The following is a 20910-nucleotide window of genomic DNA, read 5'->3' as shown; positions in this document are numbered from 1 at the left end:
AGAGGTGTGTGTAGGGGTGTACAACTTCTAACTGAGTTTGTGAGAGGTGTGTGTAGGGGTGTACAACTTCTAACTGAGTTTGTGAGAGGTGTGTGCATTGTGTGTGAGTGTGTGTGTGTGTGTGTGCGCGCATGTGTGCTTGTCTGTGTGTGTGCTTGTGTCTGTGTGTCGGCTCTAATTGAGTTAACAGGGTTCAGTGTGACACGGATCTGAAAGGAACATGGAAGCTGTATGTCTTCTGACATCACAGACCAGGAGATAACATCAGAAACACACAGCAGATAACATCATCCATCCATCTCCCTTTCTCTCCATCTCTCTCTTACCATACACTCCCTCTCCCCCTCTTTCGCTCTGCGTATGCTTGCTCTCTCTTACCAAATCTTTCTCTCTTTCTGTTTCTCTCTCCATCTCTTACTCTCCATCTTACTTTCTCCATCTCTCCCTTTCTCTTACTTTCACCAGTCTCTGTCTGGAAAGGGTCTGATCCCCACACCTTATGTACCTGCTTATAATACCCTTCATCTGGAGGTCCTTGTCATCCTGCTGTCGTCTCAGGCGTTCCTCAGACTCCTCCAGCCGTGCCTGGTACTCCATCAGAACCTTTTGAGCACCGTCGTCCTGACCCTTCAGACGAGCCTCATACTCCTCCAGCTTCTGGACCGACACACGCAGCTTCTCCTGGAGGACCACGATCTCCTGCTGGTACTGGGGTGGGGTTAAAGGAGACAGATAGGGTTAAAGGAAGAGTCAGAGTCATCTTCAACAACACTACAGCCACCTCCTGCTGGTACTAGAGAAAGGAGAGATAGAAAGAGAGAGAGTTTTTATTATCATCATAGTCATCATCATCGTCATTAACACTGGGAAACCGATACTTATGTCAATGGCGCCAACCCATACTGGCCCATTCAATTTGTCCTGTTGTTTCTAGGTAGAGGTGGTCAGTGAAGAGAGCAATAACCGGCATTGTTATCATCACAATAATCGTTGTCAATGTTCTCCTCATCACAGTGGTCCTTAAGGTAGACCTTGACAGGTGTATCAACTCATTTCCATAATTTCCTCAACATTTTTGCTTCTTATCCAATTTTTATTTTTTTTGTGCACCTGGTTCCATTTTAAGTTTTAAACAGTCAAATATTGAAGGGAAGCTGAAACTTGGACAGGGCAGGATTATAAGTGCGGAAGTGTTAAAGACTGTAAGTAGACATTAGCCAACACTCACAGTAAAACTTCCAACTTTTCTAAGCCACCCTTATTCCTGAGAGAGATGAGTTTATTTTCCTTCCATGTCCCAAATCCCACCAGCACTCGAATTTGATCCCTAACCTCTAAAACTGGGGACTTAAGTGGAGTACTGTTCCAGAAGAGAGAAGGAGGAGAGGGAGGAGAGGGATTCAACCTCCGCAGCTCAAGCCCTGGACTCAGGAATAAGCCGGGAAAAGCTCCCCTTGACCTCCCTCCGGACCTGTGAGCGGTCCTGAAGAGGAGAGGACCTGTGAGCGGTCCTGAAGAGGAGAGGACCTGTGAGCGGTCCTGAAGAGGAGAGGACCTGTGAGCGGTCCTGAAGAGGAGAGGGTTGGTGCTGTCTGAGAAATTAGAGGTGTAATCAAATCCTGCCTGGCTTCAATAAAACACACATCCGGGCTCCTTCAGCAGCATTCAAGGGAAGCGGGTTCGGCCAGGTAGAAACAGAGCACACCTCACCAGAGAATGTGATAAAAAAGTTGACTCAACGCTGTCCTTCACAAGAACACTGGACCAAACGTGAAATATGAATAAAGCTATGAAAATAAATGCTGCTCACTGTCAATCCCCAATTTTCTCTTATTTTCTGCTTCATAAAATCATGTAAGCATGATGTGCAGCACAGGTGGGTGTGACAGCCAATAGGCAGTGGAGATGTGTGTGTGTGACAGCCAATCAAAGCATTGAGAGCTGACAGCCATTGGGATGAGAAGCAGGTGAAGGAGCAGCAGCAGAAGCGGGAAGCATTCTCCCCGCACACACACATGGACATGCACACACACATGGACATACACACTCACATGGACATACACACTCACATGGACATACACACTCACATGGTCACACACACTCACATGGTCACACACACTCACATGGTCACACACACACACATGGACATACACACAGACATACACACACACACGACATACACAACTCACATGGAACATACACACTCACACGGAACATACACACTCACATGGACATACAACACTCACATGGACATGGACATACACACACACATGGACACACACACACACACACACACACACACACACGGACATACACACACACATTCACAATTTGACTGTAAGAGTCTAGGAATACCTGGTTGAAATCCTTTGACCATACAAACGGAGTATCTGTTATTAGAGATGCAGGTTTATTGTGAGTGATTGTAAGTTGTAAGGGGGTAGGGTTAAGGGTAGGAATGAGGGCTTGACATTGGAAGTTGAGGGGAGTAGAGAAAATGCTGGTTAAAGTGCGTGGGGGGGTGTTGAGGGTTGGTTGGAGAGGAGGTGTCTATAGGGTGGGTGCTGAGAACAGGGGTACTGGGAGGTTAGGGGGGTTACATGGAGTTTGGTTTGTGACGTTACCTTCTCGGCCTGAGTGAGATCCTCTCTGTTTCTGGACTCGGGGTCCATCCCCTCATGGTCTACATACTGAACATTCATATTCAACAGCCAGGCAGCCGTACGGTCCAGCGCATTGGGCTTCACTGGGGAGGGGGCCTAGTGGAACCAACACAACACACACATGAGCTGAGCCGAGAAGGACACACACACACGTCATACGGTACACACACACACGTCATATGGTACACACACACCGACATACGGTACATAGTACATACACTACATGACCATTGGATGTGGACATCTGCTCGTCGAACATCTCATTCCAAAATCATGGAGTTCGTCCCCCCTTTGCTTCTAAAACAACCTCCACTCTTTTGGGAAAGCTTTCCACTAGATGTTGGAACATTGCTGTGGGGACTTGCTTCCATTCAGCTACAAGAGCATTAGTGAGGTCTGGCACTGATGTTGGATGATTAGGCCTGGCTTGCAGTCGCCGTTCCAATTCATCCCAAAAGGGGTTTGATGGGGTTGAGGTCAGGGCTCAAGTTCTTCCACACCGATCTCGACAAACCATTTCTGTATGGATCTCGCTTTATGCACAGGGGCATTGTCATGCTTAAACAGGAAAGGGCCTTCCCCAAACTGTGGCCACAAAGTTGGAAGCACAGAATCGTCTAGAATGTCATTGTATGCTGTAGGGTTAAGATTTCCCTTCACTGAACTAAGGGGCCTAGCCCGAACCATGAAAAACAGCCCTAGACCATTATTCCTCCTCCACCTAACTTTACAGTTGGCACTATGCATTGGGGCAGGTAGTGTTCTACTGGCATCTGACAAACCCAGATATGTCCGTCGGACTGCCAGATGGTGAAGTGTGATTCATCACTCCAGAGAACGCGTTTCCACTGCTTTGGAGTCCAATGGCGGCGAGCATTACACCACTCCAGGCGGCGCTTGGCATTGAGCATGGAAACCCATTTCATTAAGCTCCAGTTCTTGTGCTGACGTTGCTTCCAGAGGCAGTTTGGAACTCGGTAGTGAGTGTTGCAACCGAGGACAGACGATTTATACGTGCTTCAGCACTCAGCGGTCCCATTCTGTGAGCTTGTGTGGCCTAACAATTCGTGGTTGAGCCGTTGTTGCTCCTAGACGTTTACACTTCACAATAACAGCTCTTACAATTTCCTAGCAGGGTAGAAATTTTATGAACTGACTTGTTAGATAGGTGGCATCCTATGGTGCCACGATGAAAGCCACTGAGCTCTTCAGTAAGGCCATTCTACTGCCAATGTTTGTCTATGGAGATTGCATGGCAGTGTGTTCGATTTTATACACTTATCAGTAATGAGTTTGGCTAAAATAGCCGAATCCACTAATTTGAAGGGGTGTCCACATACTTTTGTATTTATAGTGTACATCCACACATACAGAGTATGTACACACAGGAATAAGCTTGAAATGCACATGGAATGTATAGAACACTAAAGCAGAGTGGCATGTTTGTGTGTGTGTGTGTGTGTGTGTGTGTGTGTGTGTGTGTGTGTGTGTGTGTGTGTGTGTGTGTGTGTGTGTGTGTGTGTGGGTGAGTGCGTGAGCGTGTGTGGGTGTGTGTGAGTGAGTGAGAGCGAGAGAGAGAGAGAGTGTGTGTGACAAGGTTTCTGTTAGCAAGCAATTTACTTTTGGCTAATAAAATCAATGAAAAGCCTTTTGGCCGATGAAAAAAAATGAAAAGCCGATAAAACTGTTGCTGGTCAAAATGAATGGATAAAAAAATCCCATTGCAGAATAATGCTTTTATTCATTGATGGAAATACCAGTCGATGCAATGTTTTATTTCATATTGTTGGGCACGTCTTACCTTGCTTCAAAGTAGCCTACAGGCAAAATCCCACCATGGAAACATGGAGGTAATTATTTGATAAGACTTCATAGGCGGTGCATGAGTTTCAAGTTTCTACCCTTCTGCGTGCCAGTTATGATTTTCATATGCACATTTCATGGAACAGTTTCATTTCAATAAGAACGTTTTCATTTCTCTAAATCGTTGATCTGAATTATAATGATAAAAATGGAATAGTTAAAAGTTAACTAATACGAGATCACCAGCCTCTGCCATTTGGACACATTGATACACTGTGATCCATTGGCGGCTAAAGAAATGAGCGCATGGAACTCATTGTCCATAGGTCAATGCAGCAGTAGACCTATAACTTCCACTGCTCTTTCACACGGAGGATTGGCGATTATCGATGGGGAGATTGTTGGAAAGTTTTTTGAAATAGCATACATTCGCAATGGATGTCAGAAAACACTTTCCTACATTTCTGCACAGCAGTCCAGGTATTTCTATGCTTGCTCAGGCGCACGCGCTCCCTCAACATTATCAGGACAGAAATGAAAATCTTGTCCGTCAACACATTTTCCTAACAGAAATCCTGTGAGTGTGTGTGTGCGTGTGTGTGTCATTAGATGTGTCAGTTATGGTGACTGACAGTTGGTGAGAACACCATGGGATCCAAAACAGTCCGCAACTGAAACCTTTGAAAATGACTGAATATCTGTATTTCAATCTCAAATATGGTGAACTGAATTAATTAAAATATATTAGCTCAAATGTTGCTCTGTCATTTCATTGTCAAATACCAAGGTCAAGACAGGCAAGATATATGATGTTCATCAGTTTAGTCAGTCAGTTAGTAACATGTTAATGTGATGTTAGTTGAGGTTGTACAATATCATAATTTCTACACTGGATTGAGACGGGATCATTTCATAAACTATACCTAGTCAGGTTTTCTTACAGCGGTGTTACACGGATTACAATTATAGTTGCAATCTTCTCAGTATAGCATTGCTCTATTAAAAATACATGCATCACCAGACAGAGCTGAAAACCAGTTAGTGCAGCCAGACAGCGACTCAATCAAGCATTGATTTTCCTCTCAATGTCTCTCTCTAATCCACCTGTTATGTATCTCTAATGGAGTTCAAAGAGGAAGAAAGACGACATTAAAAACAACATGCTTAACAAATCCCTGAGAGCGCTGTCATGACGTGGCCCTTTCTGGGTGTAGATCATGGCCTCCCCCTCTCTTTCTCTCACTCTCCTAAACCCAGGTTTTATTGCCCCAGGTCGTAAATACCACAGAGACTCTCCCTGACCATGCAATTGAGAGAGAGTTTCACAGAAAGACAAAATCATTCTCCAGGCCAATTCTACTACGTCCCAGAATTTGAGAATGGAACAATTCTCCTATTTTGGAGAATGTGTAAACGGTCGGTGGAGAAGCCAGCTACGACCCGGTCCGTTTTGTTTCATGTTTGTGACCTCATGAAAGACAATACAGCCACATTACCCTAACTCGGTTTATACAGGTGCCTCAGTGATGAGGTTTGCATCTAATTCTTGTATAAAATGAATGAGTAAAGATTAGAGGTCGACCGATTAATCGGAATGGCCGATTAATTAGGGCCGATTTCAAGTTTTCATAACAATCGGTAATCAGCATTTTTGGACACCGATCATGGCCGATTACATTGCACTCCACGAGGAGACTGCGTAGCAGGCAAGGTAAGGTGCTAGCTAGCATTAAAAGTATCTTATAAAAAACAATCAATCTTAACATAATCACTAGTTAACTACACATGGTTGATGATATTACTAGGTTAACTAGCTTGTCCTGCGTTGCATGTAATCGATGCGGTGCCTGTTCATTTATCATTGAATCATAGCCTACTTTGCCAAACGGGTGATTTAACAAGCTCTTTCGCGAAAAAAGCACTGCCGTTGCACCAATGTGTACCTAACCATAAACATCAACACCTTTCTTAAAATCAATACACAAGTATATATTTTTAAACCTGCATATTTAGTTAATATTGCCTGCTAACATGAATTTCTTTTAACTAGGGAAATTGTGTCACTTCTCTTGTGTTCTGTGCAACAGAGTCAGGGTATATGCAGCAGTTTGGGCCGCCTGGCTCTTTGCGAACTGTGAAGACTATTTCTTCCTAACAAAGACAGCCAACTTTGCCGAACAGGGATGATTGAACAAAAGCGCATTTGCGAAAAAAGCATAATCGTTGCACGAATGTACCTAACCATAAACATCAATGCCTTCCTTAAAATCAATACACAGAAGTATATATTTTTAAACCTGCATATTTAGTTAAAAGAAATTCATGTTAGCAGGCAATATTAAACTAGGAAAATTGTGTCACTTCTCTTGCGTTCATTGCATGCAGAGTCAGGGTATATGCAACAGTTTGGGCCGCCTGGCTCGTTGCGAACTAATTTGCCAGAATTTTACGTAATTATGACATAACATTGAAGGTTGTGCGATGTAACAGGAATATTTAGACTTATGGATGCCACCCGTAAAATACGGAACGGTTTCATATTTCACTGTAAGAATAAACGTTTTATTTTCGAAATTATAGTTTCCGGATTTGACCATATTAAAACCTGTTGAGGATAGGGGGTGCTGTTTTCACTTTGGGGGAAAATCGTTCCCAATTTAAACGGCCTCGTACTCAATTCTTGCTCGTACAATATGCATATTATTATTACTATTGGATAGAAAACACTCTCTAGTTTCTAAAACCGTTTGAATTTTGTCTGTGGGTAAAACACAACTCATTTGGCAGCACACTTTGTGACCAGGAAGTGGAAAGTCTGAAATCGATGCTGTGTTCAAGTGGCTGCCTTTAAATGGGCATGATACGTATGACTATACGTACACGTCATACACCTTCCCCTGGATGTCAAGAGGAAGTGAGAGGAAAAAGGAGTTGATTATCTCTGTCTGACGTTGAATAAACCATCTTGGAACAACGTGTCCCCCATTTTCTGTTGTCTGCAAGGCGCGTGGGGGGACCTGTTATTGCCTACTGGAAACCTGTCGTTATGGGCGAATATGAGCTCCGGCTTTGAATTTATTTGATACATGTTACAATATCATCCTAAAGTATGTTTTTTCAATATAGTTTCATTAGATTATTGAACTTTATTCGGGACGTTCGGTGTGTTGCGTTGTTCGACTTTGTTGACGTTGGAGAGCTTAGCGCTGCATGGCCAGTGTGCTTGCTAATTCAAGAGGGAAAGAGGACGTTCTGAATCCAAAACAACGACGGTTCTGGACAAAGGACCCCTTGTACAACATTCTGATAGAAGATCAGCAAAAGTAGGAACCATTTTGTGATGCTATTTCATATATCTGTCGAACTGTGTACTAGTAGCTTTGCGCTCAGGTTTTGGTTATTCCCTTACCATAACTAAGTCTTATGTCGTAATGAAGATATTTTTAGAATTCTAACACTGCGATTGCATTAAGAACTAATGGATCTATCGTTTCCTATACAACATGTATTTTTTTGTAATGTTTATGAATAGTAATTTGGTCAGAATAGGTGAGAGTCTAATAGAAATATCTGCACATTCTGGGAAAAAGATGCTACGTTAGCACGTTATGCTACGTTATGCTACGTTGTATAACCACGGATTTCAGCTCTAAATATGCACATTTTCGAACAAAACATAAGTGTATGTATAACCTGATGTTACAGGACTGTCATCTGAGGAAGGTTTATGAAGGTTAGTGAAATGTAATATCTTTTGCTGGTTTATTCGCTAACGCTAACGTGCCTATTGCTATCGCTAACGTGCCTTGATGAATGAATGCGGTAGTGTGGTAGGCTATTGTAGTAAGCTAATATAATGCTATATTGTGTTTTCGCTGTAAAACACTTAGAAAATCTGAAATATTGGCTGTATTCACAAGATCTTTGTCTTTAATTTGCTATACACCATGTATTTTTCAGAAATGTTTTATGATGAGTATTTCGGTATGTCACGTTGGTGTCTGTAATAATTCTGGCTGCTTTCTGTGCAATTTCTGATTGTAGCCGCAATGTAAACTATGATTTATACCTGAAATATGCACATTTTTCGAACAAAACATAGATTTATTGTATAACATGTTATAAGACTGTCATCTGATTAAGTTGTTTCTTGGTTTCTTTGGTTTGTTCTAGGTTAGTTTGGTTGAATTTTGTGCATGCTACCTGTGTCTGTGAAAAATGTCTGTGCTTTTTTCTATTTGTTGGTGAGCTAACATAAATATATATTGTGTTTTCCCTGTAAACATTTAAAAAACGGACATGTTGGCTGGATTCACAAGATGTGTATCTTTCATTTGCTGTATTGGACTTGTTAATGTGTGAAAGTTAAATATTTCTAAAAATATATTTTTTGAATTTCGCGCTCTGCCTTTTCAGTGGAATGTGGGAGGAGTTCCGCTAGCGGAACGGGGGGGCAGACAGGTTAATGACCTATGGCTCGTATTTCTGTGTGTGTTATGTTATAATTAAGTCTATGATTTGATATTTGATAGAGCAGTCTGACTGAGCGATGGTAGGCACCAGCAGGCTCGTAAGCAGTCATTCAAACTGCACTTTCGTGTGTTTTCCAGCAGCTCTTCGCAATGCTTTAAGCATTTCGCTGTTTATGACTTAAAGCCTATCAACTCCCGAGATTAGGCTGGTGTAAACTATGTGAAATGGCTAGCTAGTTAGCGGGGTGCGCGCTAATAACATTTCAAACGTCACTCGCTCTGAGACTTGGAGTAGTTGTTCCCCTTCCTCTGCAAGGGCTGCAGCATTTGTGGAGCGACGGGTAACGATGCTTTGAGGGTGGCTGTTGTCGATGTGTTCCTGGTTCAAACCCAGGTAGGGGCGAGGAGAGGGACAGAAGCTATACTGTTACACTGGCAATACTAAAGTGCTATAAGAAAATCTAATAGTCAAAAGGTAATCTGAAATACAAATGGTATAGAGAGAAATAGTCCTATAATAACCTCAACCTAAAACTTCTTACCTGGGAATATTGAAGACTCATGTTAAAAGGAACCACCAGCTTTCATATGTTCTCATGTTCTGAGCAAGGAACTTAAACGTTAGCTTTTTTACATGGCACATATTGCACTTTTACTTTTTGATTTTGCATTATTTAAACCAAATTGAACATGTTTCATTATTTATTTGAGGCTAAATTGATTTGATTGATGTATTATATTAAGTTATAATAAGTGTTCATTCAGTATTGTTGTAATTGTCATTATTACAAATAAATACATTTTAAAATTATTATTATATATATTTTTTTAATCAGCCGATTAATCGGTATCGGCTTTTTCTGGTCCTCCATTAATCGGTATCGGCGTTGAAAAATCATAATCGGTCGACCTCTAGTAAAGATGAAACTATTTGTGAAATGATGTAATGTGAGGTTAACCTTCAGTTTTAGAGAATTGTATTCCCTGTAAAGTTTAACTAGTCAGCGGCCACGCCCCCGTGAGCATAGACATGATCTGGCGTCATGGAACCGCCTTTTCTATTGTTACGAATAAAACCCATTCCTGAGGAAATTCACATCAGACCACGCAAACACCAGTGTAAGCAATGGTTGTTGAATTCCTAACCATACCACGTGGAGCATTGGCTACACGGCTGGAAATGGTTCAACTCTGAGACTATCGATCCCTACAGAATAAGAACAAATTTTAGATACTAATTACTAGACTGCAGCTAGAAATTATGTAAACCTAGGATGCAAATACCGACAACCGCAAAAACATCTATTCTAGAACAATGGATGCCTGACATATCCATTACAACAGACAATATCAGGAGCCGCTGATAAAGCTACCACCATGAAAGACATTGTGCCACGCCTGCTCCTGCTCTTCCTCCCTCTGGCGCTCGAGGGTGCCAGACTCCCCAACATTACGCACTCAAGCCACCTTCAGTACGCACACCTGCCTTTCCCCATCACACGCATCAGCGCTCATTGGACTCACGTGGACTCAATTACTTGTGTAATTTCCTTCCCTATATCTGTCTGTTTCCTAGCTCTGTTCCCTGCTTCGGGATTGTTTGTCATATGTCCTTGTTTACCCGTGTGCTGACGCTGTTCCTGTTGTGTTCCTGGATAAATGTTTGACTCCCCGTACCTGCTTCTCATCTCCGGCGTCAGGTCCTTGCAGAATCCCGAAGCCATCACACAAAGCATCGGGGAGTACTGGCGTTCCGGTTGGTGGTTGTCGGTTCTGGGTCGCCGCCGATGGACCCGGGGGTGCCTAGCCAGCTCGTCGGGCTTCCACGCCCTAGCTGGCTCGAGAGGTTTCCTTACCCCGGTTGGCTCAGAAGGCGCCCATCCCATGTCGGGCCTCAGCCGGATCGTCAGGTCTTGTTCGCCCAGCCGGCTCGTCAGACTGTCACGTCTCCGTCGGATCATCGGGCTTCCACGTCGCAGCGGGATCGACAGGCGTTCATGCCTCAGCCGGATTGTCAGGCTCCCATGAGTCAGCCGGCTCGCCAGGCTTCCACGCCCCTGCCAGTTCGTCGGGAGTTTAACCCCAGCCAGCTTGCCCGGCGCCCATGTCTCGGCCGGCTCACCCAGGTGGGACGCCGGGTGGCGCCCATAGAGGGGTTTAACTGTCACACCTGCTCCCGCTCTTCCTCCCCTCCCCCAGCCAGCTTGCCCAGCGCCTATGTCCCGGCCGGTTCGCCCAGGTTTGATGCCGGGTGGTGCCCCTAGAGGAGGGAGAGCAGGAAGAGCGTGTCACGCCTGCTCCCGCTCTTTCTCCCTCTGGCACACAAGGGCGCCAGACTCCCCAACATTACGCATTCAAGCCACCTTCAGAACGCACACCTGCCTTTCCCTGTCACGCGCATCAGCGCTCATTGGATTCAATTACTTGTGTAATTTACTTCCCTATATCTGTCTGTTTCCTAGCTCTGTTCCCTGCTTCGGGATTGTTTGTCATATGTTCTTGTTTACCCGTGTGCTGACGCTGTTCCTGTCGTGGTCCTGAATAAATGTTTGACTCCCCGTACCTGCTTCTCATCTCCGGCGTCAGGTCCTTGCACATTGTGACTTCTGGGGAAGTAACCAGACACTCTCTGATGAACTGAGTCTCCAGCAGACGGACCGACGATTCCAACAGAGAAGACAACAACGACACCTGGGCGTAAATATATTGATTGCAATTATTCCAGAATGAACGGCCGTTCATGTGCAAAGGATTAGCATTTCAATGACTATAATTATCCACTGTGTGTAGTGATCCATTTAGTCTTTCCCGCTCCTTTATCAGTCCACACCCCCTTTCCTTTGTATACCAAGCCATCATAACGGATTAGCCAGGGAATCTTCCCTATCATTGTTAGTAAACAATATATACTGTTTGTTTGTTTATGCATTTCTGTGATTATTTAGTTAGTAAATAAATGATTAAGCCAATTGGTGTATGGATGATTCATGGTTTAGGCTGGGTTCGTGCAGATAAACAAGAATTCTACCACGTTTGAAATGAGACTGACGTAAGGTTAAGAATAATTCATTAATACAAGACTAATATATTAAGAAAATTATAACTTTGTAATCTGAAGATTGTCAGTGGTGCCCCAACTTCCTAGTTAATTAAATGTACATGATTAGTTTAATCACGTAATAATAATTACAGAGAATTGATTTGATAAAATAACAGTCTTCACATTTAATGATAGCCAGAGACACGACAGGGCGGAGGGTGACGCAGACAACATGGGCCTACACTACATCCTCAAACACCTCGATAACCCAAACACATATGCAAGGATAGTTTGTGGACTTTAGCTCTGCATTCAATATCATCATCGCAGAACTGCTACAGGACAAACTCTCCCAGCTGAACATGTCCAGCTCCATCTGTCAAGCTGGGAAAACCTTTCGGACTCTTTATCCCTCAGCACCGGAGCGCTGCAAGGATGCATGCTCTACACCTCTACTCACTCACTCTACACCAATGACTGCACCTCCAGCATCGCATCTGTCAAACTACTCAAGTTTGCAGATGACACCACTCTGGTCTGTCTGATCACCGACGACGATGAGTCAATGTACCGTGGAGAGGTCGAGCGGCTGGTGGCCTGGTGCAGTCGCAATAACCTGGAACTCAACACAGACAAAACCATGGAGATGGTGGTCGACTTCAGAAGACTCCTCCCACTATCTCTCCCCCTGGAGATTAATGGCTCAACTGTTAGCACGGCTGAATCCTTCAAATTCCTGTGAACCATCATCTCCCACAACCTCAAGTTGGAGGACAACATCACAGAGGTCACCATTTTTTACATTTTATTTCACCTTTATTTAACCAGGTAGGCTAGTTGAGAACAAGTTCTCATTGCAACTGCGACCTGGCAGGGAGGCACACCAGTGGATGGACTACTTGTGGCAGGTGAAAAAACTCAACATCTCCCAGTCAATCCTGATCTGGTTTTATGCATCAATCGTTGAGTCCATCCTCAGCTCCTCCATCACCGTCTGGTTTGGGTCTGAGTCTGCCAGCTGCAAGGGCAAACTGCAACGCATTATCCAGTCTAGAGAGAGGGTCATCGACTGCCACCTGCCCTCCATCGAGGTCCTGCAAGACTTCAGGGCAAGGAAGCGTACAGGAAAGATCATCCCGACCCCTCCCACCCGGTCACCCCCACATCCAGAAATTCCCCTCTGGCAGGCGTTTCAGGTCACTCATGACCTCCTACCACCTGAAAAGTTTCTTCCCCCGTGCTGTGGCCCTCACCAACCACAGAGACTAAAGGACTATGCACTCTATGCTGCACACCGCATCAAGCCTTCTCTGAACTGTACACACAATAAGTGCACTCAACTTGCATTGCACATTGTTCATCTCTCTGCATTTAGATATTCATACTGATACTGTAAATGTGTACATCCACTGCTTATCAACCATATACCCACTGTATATCAACCGTATACCCACTGTATATCAACCGTATACCCACTGCATATCAACCGTATACCCACTGCATATCAACCGTATACCCACTGCATATCAACCGTATACCCACCGCATATCAACCGTATACCCACTGTATATCAACTGTATACCCACTGTATATCAACCGTATACCCACTGTATATTGTATATCTGCTCATTCTCTTATAGCTCTATGCTCACTCTACCGAGTTGTATATAATGTATGTCAACTTATTTTAAACTCTGCTGTCTGTATTCTGTCTCTAAATGTTGTCTATCACTAGCAGCACAATATCAACAAGTACAACTCTGAGTATGTGTAAATGTCATTGGCAATGATTAAAGGTGATTCTGATTCTGAACGCCGTCCATCTGGTTTCCATGACAAACCCATTAACCCTTTAGCTACACTCTACAATCAGTCCCTAGAGTCAATCACTAAGCTGACCAATCAATCAGTCCCTAAAGGAGAGCAGGGCATTGTGGGAACTGGGAATGTAAATGTCCTTCCTTTCACCTTGAGGCCAGAGATCACCAGGGGCAACCTTTGACCAGCCAGCCTATCAGTGACCTGCTTGTTAAGAGGTCATCTTTAACAACCCAGAGGACGTTAGCAGAAACATTACACTATAACAACTCCCAACAGCGATACACACAGCCACACATGTACACATCTCAGCAAGATTTGAGTGCATTACTATGAACTGCTGATGATAAGCTAACCATAAACCAGCCTGTGGGACTTGATAAAATACATGCATGTAACTCTGCATTACATTGCTGTATCTAATAACCTAATCCTGATTCAACCAAGGGCCACATTCACAAATAATCATAATGCTAATAATTACAAAACTCTGAGAAAATCCTCTATCTTGTGTTAGTACATAACCAGGAAACAATAGGCCTACGCATACAGAACTTTACCAGTGATCCTGTGCTATTAGACTTCCACCTCTAACTATGCAGAGACACATGGGATTACTATTAATACACACTGGCTGCTCCAATGACTGTCATTGATTAGATAGAATAACAGGAGAGCTCAGACACCACCCACACACATATACAGGCATTGTTAACATGCAATGGATCATGTGATCAAGTGGTATTAGTGGAAGCTTTCCACAACAGAGTATTATTTGTTTATTTAAAGCTTTATTTAGCCTGAAAACGAATTGAGAAACCAATTATGTTGTCTTACATTGATACAGTATGAGATGAACCTCCCAGACAGTCAAAGCCCTGCAGCCCCCTGAAGCTACCATCATGGCTGTCAGCAAATAACCTCGCTATCCCATGCATACACACTCCTTTGTACTAGTGTATGTTGAGTGTGTTTGTGTGTGTGTTTTTAACTGGGAGTGTGTCTGTACTACTGTCTGAGTGCCCTACCTGTTTGTGCTGGGCTCTCTGCTTGGTCTCTGGGCTGTCTCCTTTTGATGACGATGACTGTTGCCGTAGCCGCGCCCCGTTGCTGGGCCAGTCGGGGGATGACATCATGCTGCTGCTGGAGGGGCGCGGGTAGGGCCCGCTGTTCAGCAGGTTTGGGGGCGTGCGGCCCCTGGTGACGGTGGTCTGTGGAGGGGGCTGGTCTATCCTGCGCTGGGGGCCGGCGCTATTTTGTCTGGGCACGGTGGGCTGGTGCTGGGCTTCTGTGAGTGACAGCTGCCTCCGCGTGCCTATGTACTCCCCCGAACGACGGGCATACTCCTCCACGCTGCTCCCCCCAACTCCTAATCCATGGTTCAGGAAGGAGTTGTGTATCCCCCCTCCTCCTCCTGGCCCATCCTCATTGTTGCTATGGGAACTGTGGGAGCTGTGGCCCTCAGAACCCGAGTCGGCCAGGCCCCGCGGCGACAAGGGCAGCCCTGCCGCCATCTGGTAGACGGGGTTCTGGAAGGACAGGGGGGCTAGAAGCTGAGCAGGTCTGCCTGGTGCGCTCTCCGATCCGGGGGTGGTGGGGGTCTGGACGGGCCTTCTCAGAGTAGGACCTCCAGTGATGTTCCCCTGGGGGGTTCGGGCCGACCACACTCCCCCAGGAACGATGCCCTCTCCCAGGCCGTCTGAGGGGCCAGGGCCTGGGCCACTCTCTAAGCTGCGGGGGTCCTGGAGGTCCACCATGGACAGGCTCTTGCTGCCGTTGGTTATGCCCAGGTCGGGCTCATTGGATTCAGAGTAGCTAGAGCTGCGGGCCGGGGTGGGCTGGATCCCAGCATTCCTGGTGACAAAGAAGAGTTCCTTGTTCTCCGGGGTGGGGGAGGGTAACCGGGTGAAGTCCACCAACCTGTGAGAGAGAGAGAGAGAGAGAGAGAGAGAGAGAGAGAGAGAGAGAGAGAGAGAGAGAGAGAGAGAGAGAGAGAGATAAGAGAGAGATAAGAGAGAGATAAGAGAGGGAATGAGTGAAAAAGAGAAAGATGTTGATGATGCTGTATCTATTACTCCTTACAGACATGAAAACATGACCAGTCAAACCCTTCAGCCCACACATGAAACACTTAAGTGTCAAACCCCAATTTAGTTTTATTTAAACTTTTAGCAGGGAGTCCTATTGAGACCAAGGCCTCTTTTTCAAGGGAGCCCTGCACTCATCCTACACAATAGGACACATGGTATAGTAACAGCAACCCAACAGGACACATGGTATAGAAACAGCAACCCAACCAGGACACATGGTATAGAAACAGCACCCAACAGGACACATGGTATAGAAACAGTAACCCAACAGGACACATGATATAGAAACAGCAACACAATAGGACAACATGATATAGAAACAGCAACCCAACAGGACACATGGTATAGAACAGAGCAACACAACAGGATACATTGTATAGAAACAGCAACACAACAGGACACATGGTATAGTAACAGCAACCCAACAGGACACATGATATAGTAACAGCAACCCAACAGGACACATTGTATAGAAACAGCAACACAACAGGACACATGGTATAGAAACAGCAACCAACAGGACACATTTTATAGAAACAGCAACACAAGGACACATGGTATAGAAACAGTAACCCAACAGGACACATGGTATAGAAACAGCAACACAACAGGACACATTGTATAGAAACAGCAGCCCAACAGGACACATTGTATAGAAACAGCAACCCAACAGGACACATGGTATAGAAACAGCAAACAAACAGGACACATGATATAGAAACAGCAACCCAACAGGACACATGGTATAGAAACAGCAACCCAACAGGACACATTGTATAGAAACAGCAACACAACAGGACACATGGTATAGAAACAGCAACCCAACAGGACACATTGTTTAGAAACAGCAACACAACAGGACACATTGTATAGAAACAGCAGCCCAACAGGACACATGATATAGAAACAGCACCCCAACAGGAAACATGGTATAGAAACAGCAGCCCAACAGGAAACATGGTATAGAAAAAGCAACCCAACAGGAAACATGGTATAGAAACAGCAGCCCAACAGGACAACATGATATAGAAACAGCAGCCCAACAGGAAAATGGTATAGAAACAGCAACCCAACAGGACACATGGTATAGAAACAGCAGCCCAATGAGACACATGGTATAGAAACAGTAACCCAACAGGACACATGGTATAGAAACAGCAACCCAACAGGACACATTGTATAGAAACAGTAACCCAACAGGACACATTGTATAGAAACAGCAGCCAACAGGACACATGTATAGAAACAGTAACCCAACAGGACACATGGTATAGAAACAGTAACCCAACAGGACACATGATATAGAAACAGCAACCCAACAGGACACATTGTATAGAAACAGTAACCCAACAGGAAACATGGTATAGAAACAGCACCCAACAGGAAACATTGTATAGTAACAACAACACAACAGGACACATGGTATAGAAACAGCAGCCCAACAGGACACATGGTATAGAAACAGCAACCCAACAGGACACATGATATAGAAACAGCAACAGGACACATGGTATAGAAACAGCAGCCCAACAGGACACATGGTATAGAAACAGCAACCCAACAGGACACATGATATAGAAACAGCAACCCAACAGGACACATGATATAGAAACAGCAACCCAACAGGACACATGATATAGAAACAGCAACACAACAGGACACATGGTATAGAAACAGCAACCCAACAGGACACATGATATAGAAACAGCAACCCAACAGGACACATGATATAGAAACAGCAACACAACAGGACACATTGTATAGAAAGAGCAACACAACAGGACACATTGTATAGAAACAGCAGCCCAACAGGACACATGGTATAGAAACAGTAACCCAAACAGGACACATGGTATAGAAACAGTACCCAACAGGACACATGATATAGAAACAGCAACCCAACAGAACAATTGTATAGAAACAGTAACCCAACAGGAAACGTGGTATAGAAACAGCAACCCAACAGGACACATGATATAGAAACAGCAACACAACAGGACACATGGTATAGAAACAGCAACCAACAGGACACATGATATAGAAACAGCAACCCAACAGGACACATGATATAGAAACAGCAACACAACAGGACACATGGTATAGAAACAGCAACACAACAGGACACATGGTATAGAAACAGCAGCCCAACAGGACACATGGTATAGAAACAGCAACCCAACAGGACACATGATATAGAAACAGCAACCCAACAGGACACATGATATAGAAACAGCAAACCCAACTGGAAACATGGTATAGAACAGTAACCCAACAGGACACATTGTATAGTAAGCAACACAACAGGACACATGGTATAGAAACAGCAGCCCAACAGGACACATGGTATAGAAACAGCAACCCAACAGGACACATGGTATAGAAACAGCAGCCCAACAGGACACATGATATAGAAACAGTAACCCAACAGGACACATTGTATAGAAACAGCAACACAATAGGCACATGGTATAGAAACAGTAACCCAACAGGACACATGATATAGAAACAGCAACCCAACAGGACACATGATATAGAAACAGCAGCCAACAGGACACATGGTATAGAAACAGCAGCCCAACAGGACACATGATATAGAAACGTAACCCAACAGGACACATTGTATAGAAACAGCAACACAATAGGACACATGATATAGAACAGTAACCCAACAGGACACATGATATAGAAACAGCAGCCCAACAGGAAACATGGTATAGAAACAGCACAACAATAGGACACATGGTATAGAAACAGTAACCCAACAGGACACATGATATAGAAACAGCAGCCCAACAGGAAACATGGTATAGAAACAGCAACCAATAGGCACACATGGTATAGAAACGCAGCCCAACAGACACATGATATAAACACAGTAACCCAACAGGACACATGATATAGAAACAGCAGCCCAACAGGAACATGGTATAGAAACAGCAACACAATAGGACACATGGTATAGAAACAGTAACCCAACAGGACACATGATATAGAAACAGAACAATAGGACACATGATATAGAAACAGTAACCCAACAGGACACATGATATAGAAACAGTAACCCAACAGGACACATGATATAGAAACAGTAACTCACAGGACACATGATATAGAAACAGCAGCCCAACAGGACACATGATATAGAAACATGTAACCCAACAGGAACACATGATATAGAAACAGCAGCCCAACAGGAAACATGGTATAGAAACAGCAACACAATAGGACACATGATATAGAACAGCAACCCAACAGGAAACATGGTATAGAAATATCAACACAATAGGACACATGGTAATAGAAACAGCAAGCCCAACAGGACAACATGATATAGAAACAGTAACCCAACAGGACACATTGTATAGAAACAGCAACACAATAGGACACATGGTATAGAACAGTAACCAACAGGCACATGATATAGAAACAGCAACACAATAGGACACATGATATAGAAACAGTAACCCAACAGGACACATGATATAGAAACAGCAGCCAACAGGACACATGGTATAGAGACAGCAGCCCAACAGGACACATGATATAGAACAGTAACCCAACAGGACACATGAATATAGAAACAGCAGCCAACAGGAACATGGTATAGAAAAAGCAACACAATAGGACACATGTATAGAAACAGCAGCCCAACAGGAACCATGATATAGAAAAGTAACCCAACAGGAACATGATATAGAAACAGCAGCCCAACAGGAAACATGGTATAGAAACAGCAACACAATAGGACACATGGTATAGAAACAGTAACCCAACAGGACCATGAATATAGAAACAGCAACACAATAGGACACATGGTATAGAAACAGTAACCCAACGGGACACATGATATAGAAACAGCAGCCAACAGGAACATGGTATAGAAACGCGAACACAATAGGACACATGGTATAGAAACAAGCAGCCCAACAGGACACATGGTATAGAACAGTAACCCAACAGGACACATGATATAGAAACAGCAGCCCAACAGGAAACATGTATAGAAACAGCAACACAATAGGACACATGGTATAGAAACAGCAGCCCAACAGGACACATGGTATAGAAAAGCAATACAATAGGACACATGGTATAGAAACGTAACTCAACAGGACATGGTATAGAACAGTACCCAACAGGACACATGGTAATGAAACAGTAACAACAGGACACATGGTATAGAAGCAACCCAACAGGACACATTGTATAGAACAGCAACCAACAGGACACATGGTAATAGAAACAGCAACCCAACAGGACACATTGTATAAGTAACAGTAACCCAAAGGACACATGATATAGAAACAGCAAGCACAACAGGACACATGGTATAGAAGCAGTAACCAACAGGACACATTGTATAGAAACAGCAACCCAACAGGACACATGATATAGAAACAGCACAACACAACAGGACACATGGTATAGAAACAGCAACACAACAGGACACATGGTATAAGAACAGCAGCCTAACAGGACACATGGTATAGAGCAGTAACCCAACAGACACACTGATATAGAAACAGTACAACCCAACAGGACACATGATATAGAAACAGCAACCCAAGGCAATGATCAGCACCAAACACTTGTATAGAAACAGCAACCCAACAGGAACACATGATATAGAAGCAGTAACCCAACAGGACACATTGTATAGAAACAGCAAGCCCAACAGGACACATGGTATAGAAGCAGTAACCCAACAGGACACATGGTATAGAAACAGTACCCAACAGGACACATGATATAGAAACAGTAACCCAACAGGACACATGATATAGAAACAGTAACTCAAGGACACATGATATAGAAACAGCAGCCCAACAGGAAACATGATATAGAAACAGTAACCCAACAGGACACATGATATAGAAACAGTAACTCAACAGGAAACATGGTATAGAAACAGCAACACAATAGGACACATGGTATAGAAACAGTAACCCAACAGGACACATGATATAGAAACAGCAACCCAACAGGAAACATGGTATAGAAACAGCAAACACAATAGGACAAAT

General features: G+C 44.0%; 1 protein-coding gene across 2 annotated transcripts in view; it reads right to left on the bottom strand.

Moving 5' to 3' along the window:
- The window catches only part of LOC112072568 (disabled homolog 2-interacting protein-like), a 38017-nt gene that overhangs the window by 2289 nt on the left and 14818 nt on the right, over window positions 1–20910 (bottom strand). The window contains exons 5-7 of one of the 2 annotated variants that reach the window (XM_024139959.2): window positions 14825–15716; window positions 2625–2759; window positions 506–708 (exon numbers count right to left, since the gene is read on the bottom strand). In XM_024139959.2, the coding sequence (XP_023995727.1) occupies window positions 506–708; window positions 2625–2759; window positions 14825–15716 (1230 nt within the window). The remainder of the gene's footprint in view (window positions 1–505; window positions 709–2624; window positions 2760–14824; window positions 15717–20910) is intronic. The other variant, XM_024139960.2, reaches the window with a different exon arrangement.

This window comes from Salvelinus sp. IW2-2015, unplaced genomic scaffold (genome assembly GCF_002910315.2).
Source record: "Salvelinus sp. IW2-2015 unplaced genomic scaffold, ASM291031v2 Un_scaffold1962, whole genome shotgun sequence".
Classification (NCBI taxonomy): Eukaryota; Metazoa; Chordata; class Actinopteri; order Salmoniformes; family Salmonidae; genus Salvelinus; species Salvelinus sp. IW2-2015.
Note: the sequence above shows the minus strand (reverse complement) of the source record. Positions and strands in the feature narration are given on the sequence as shown.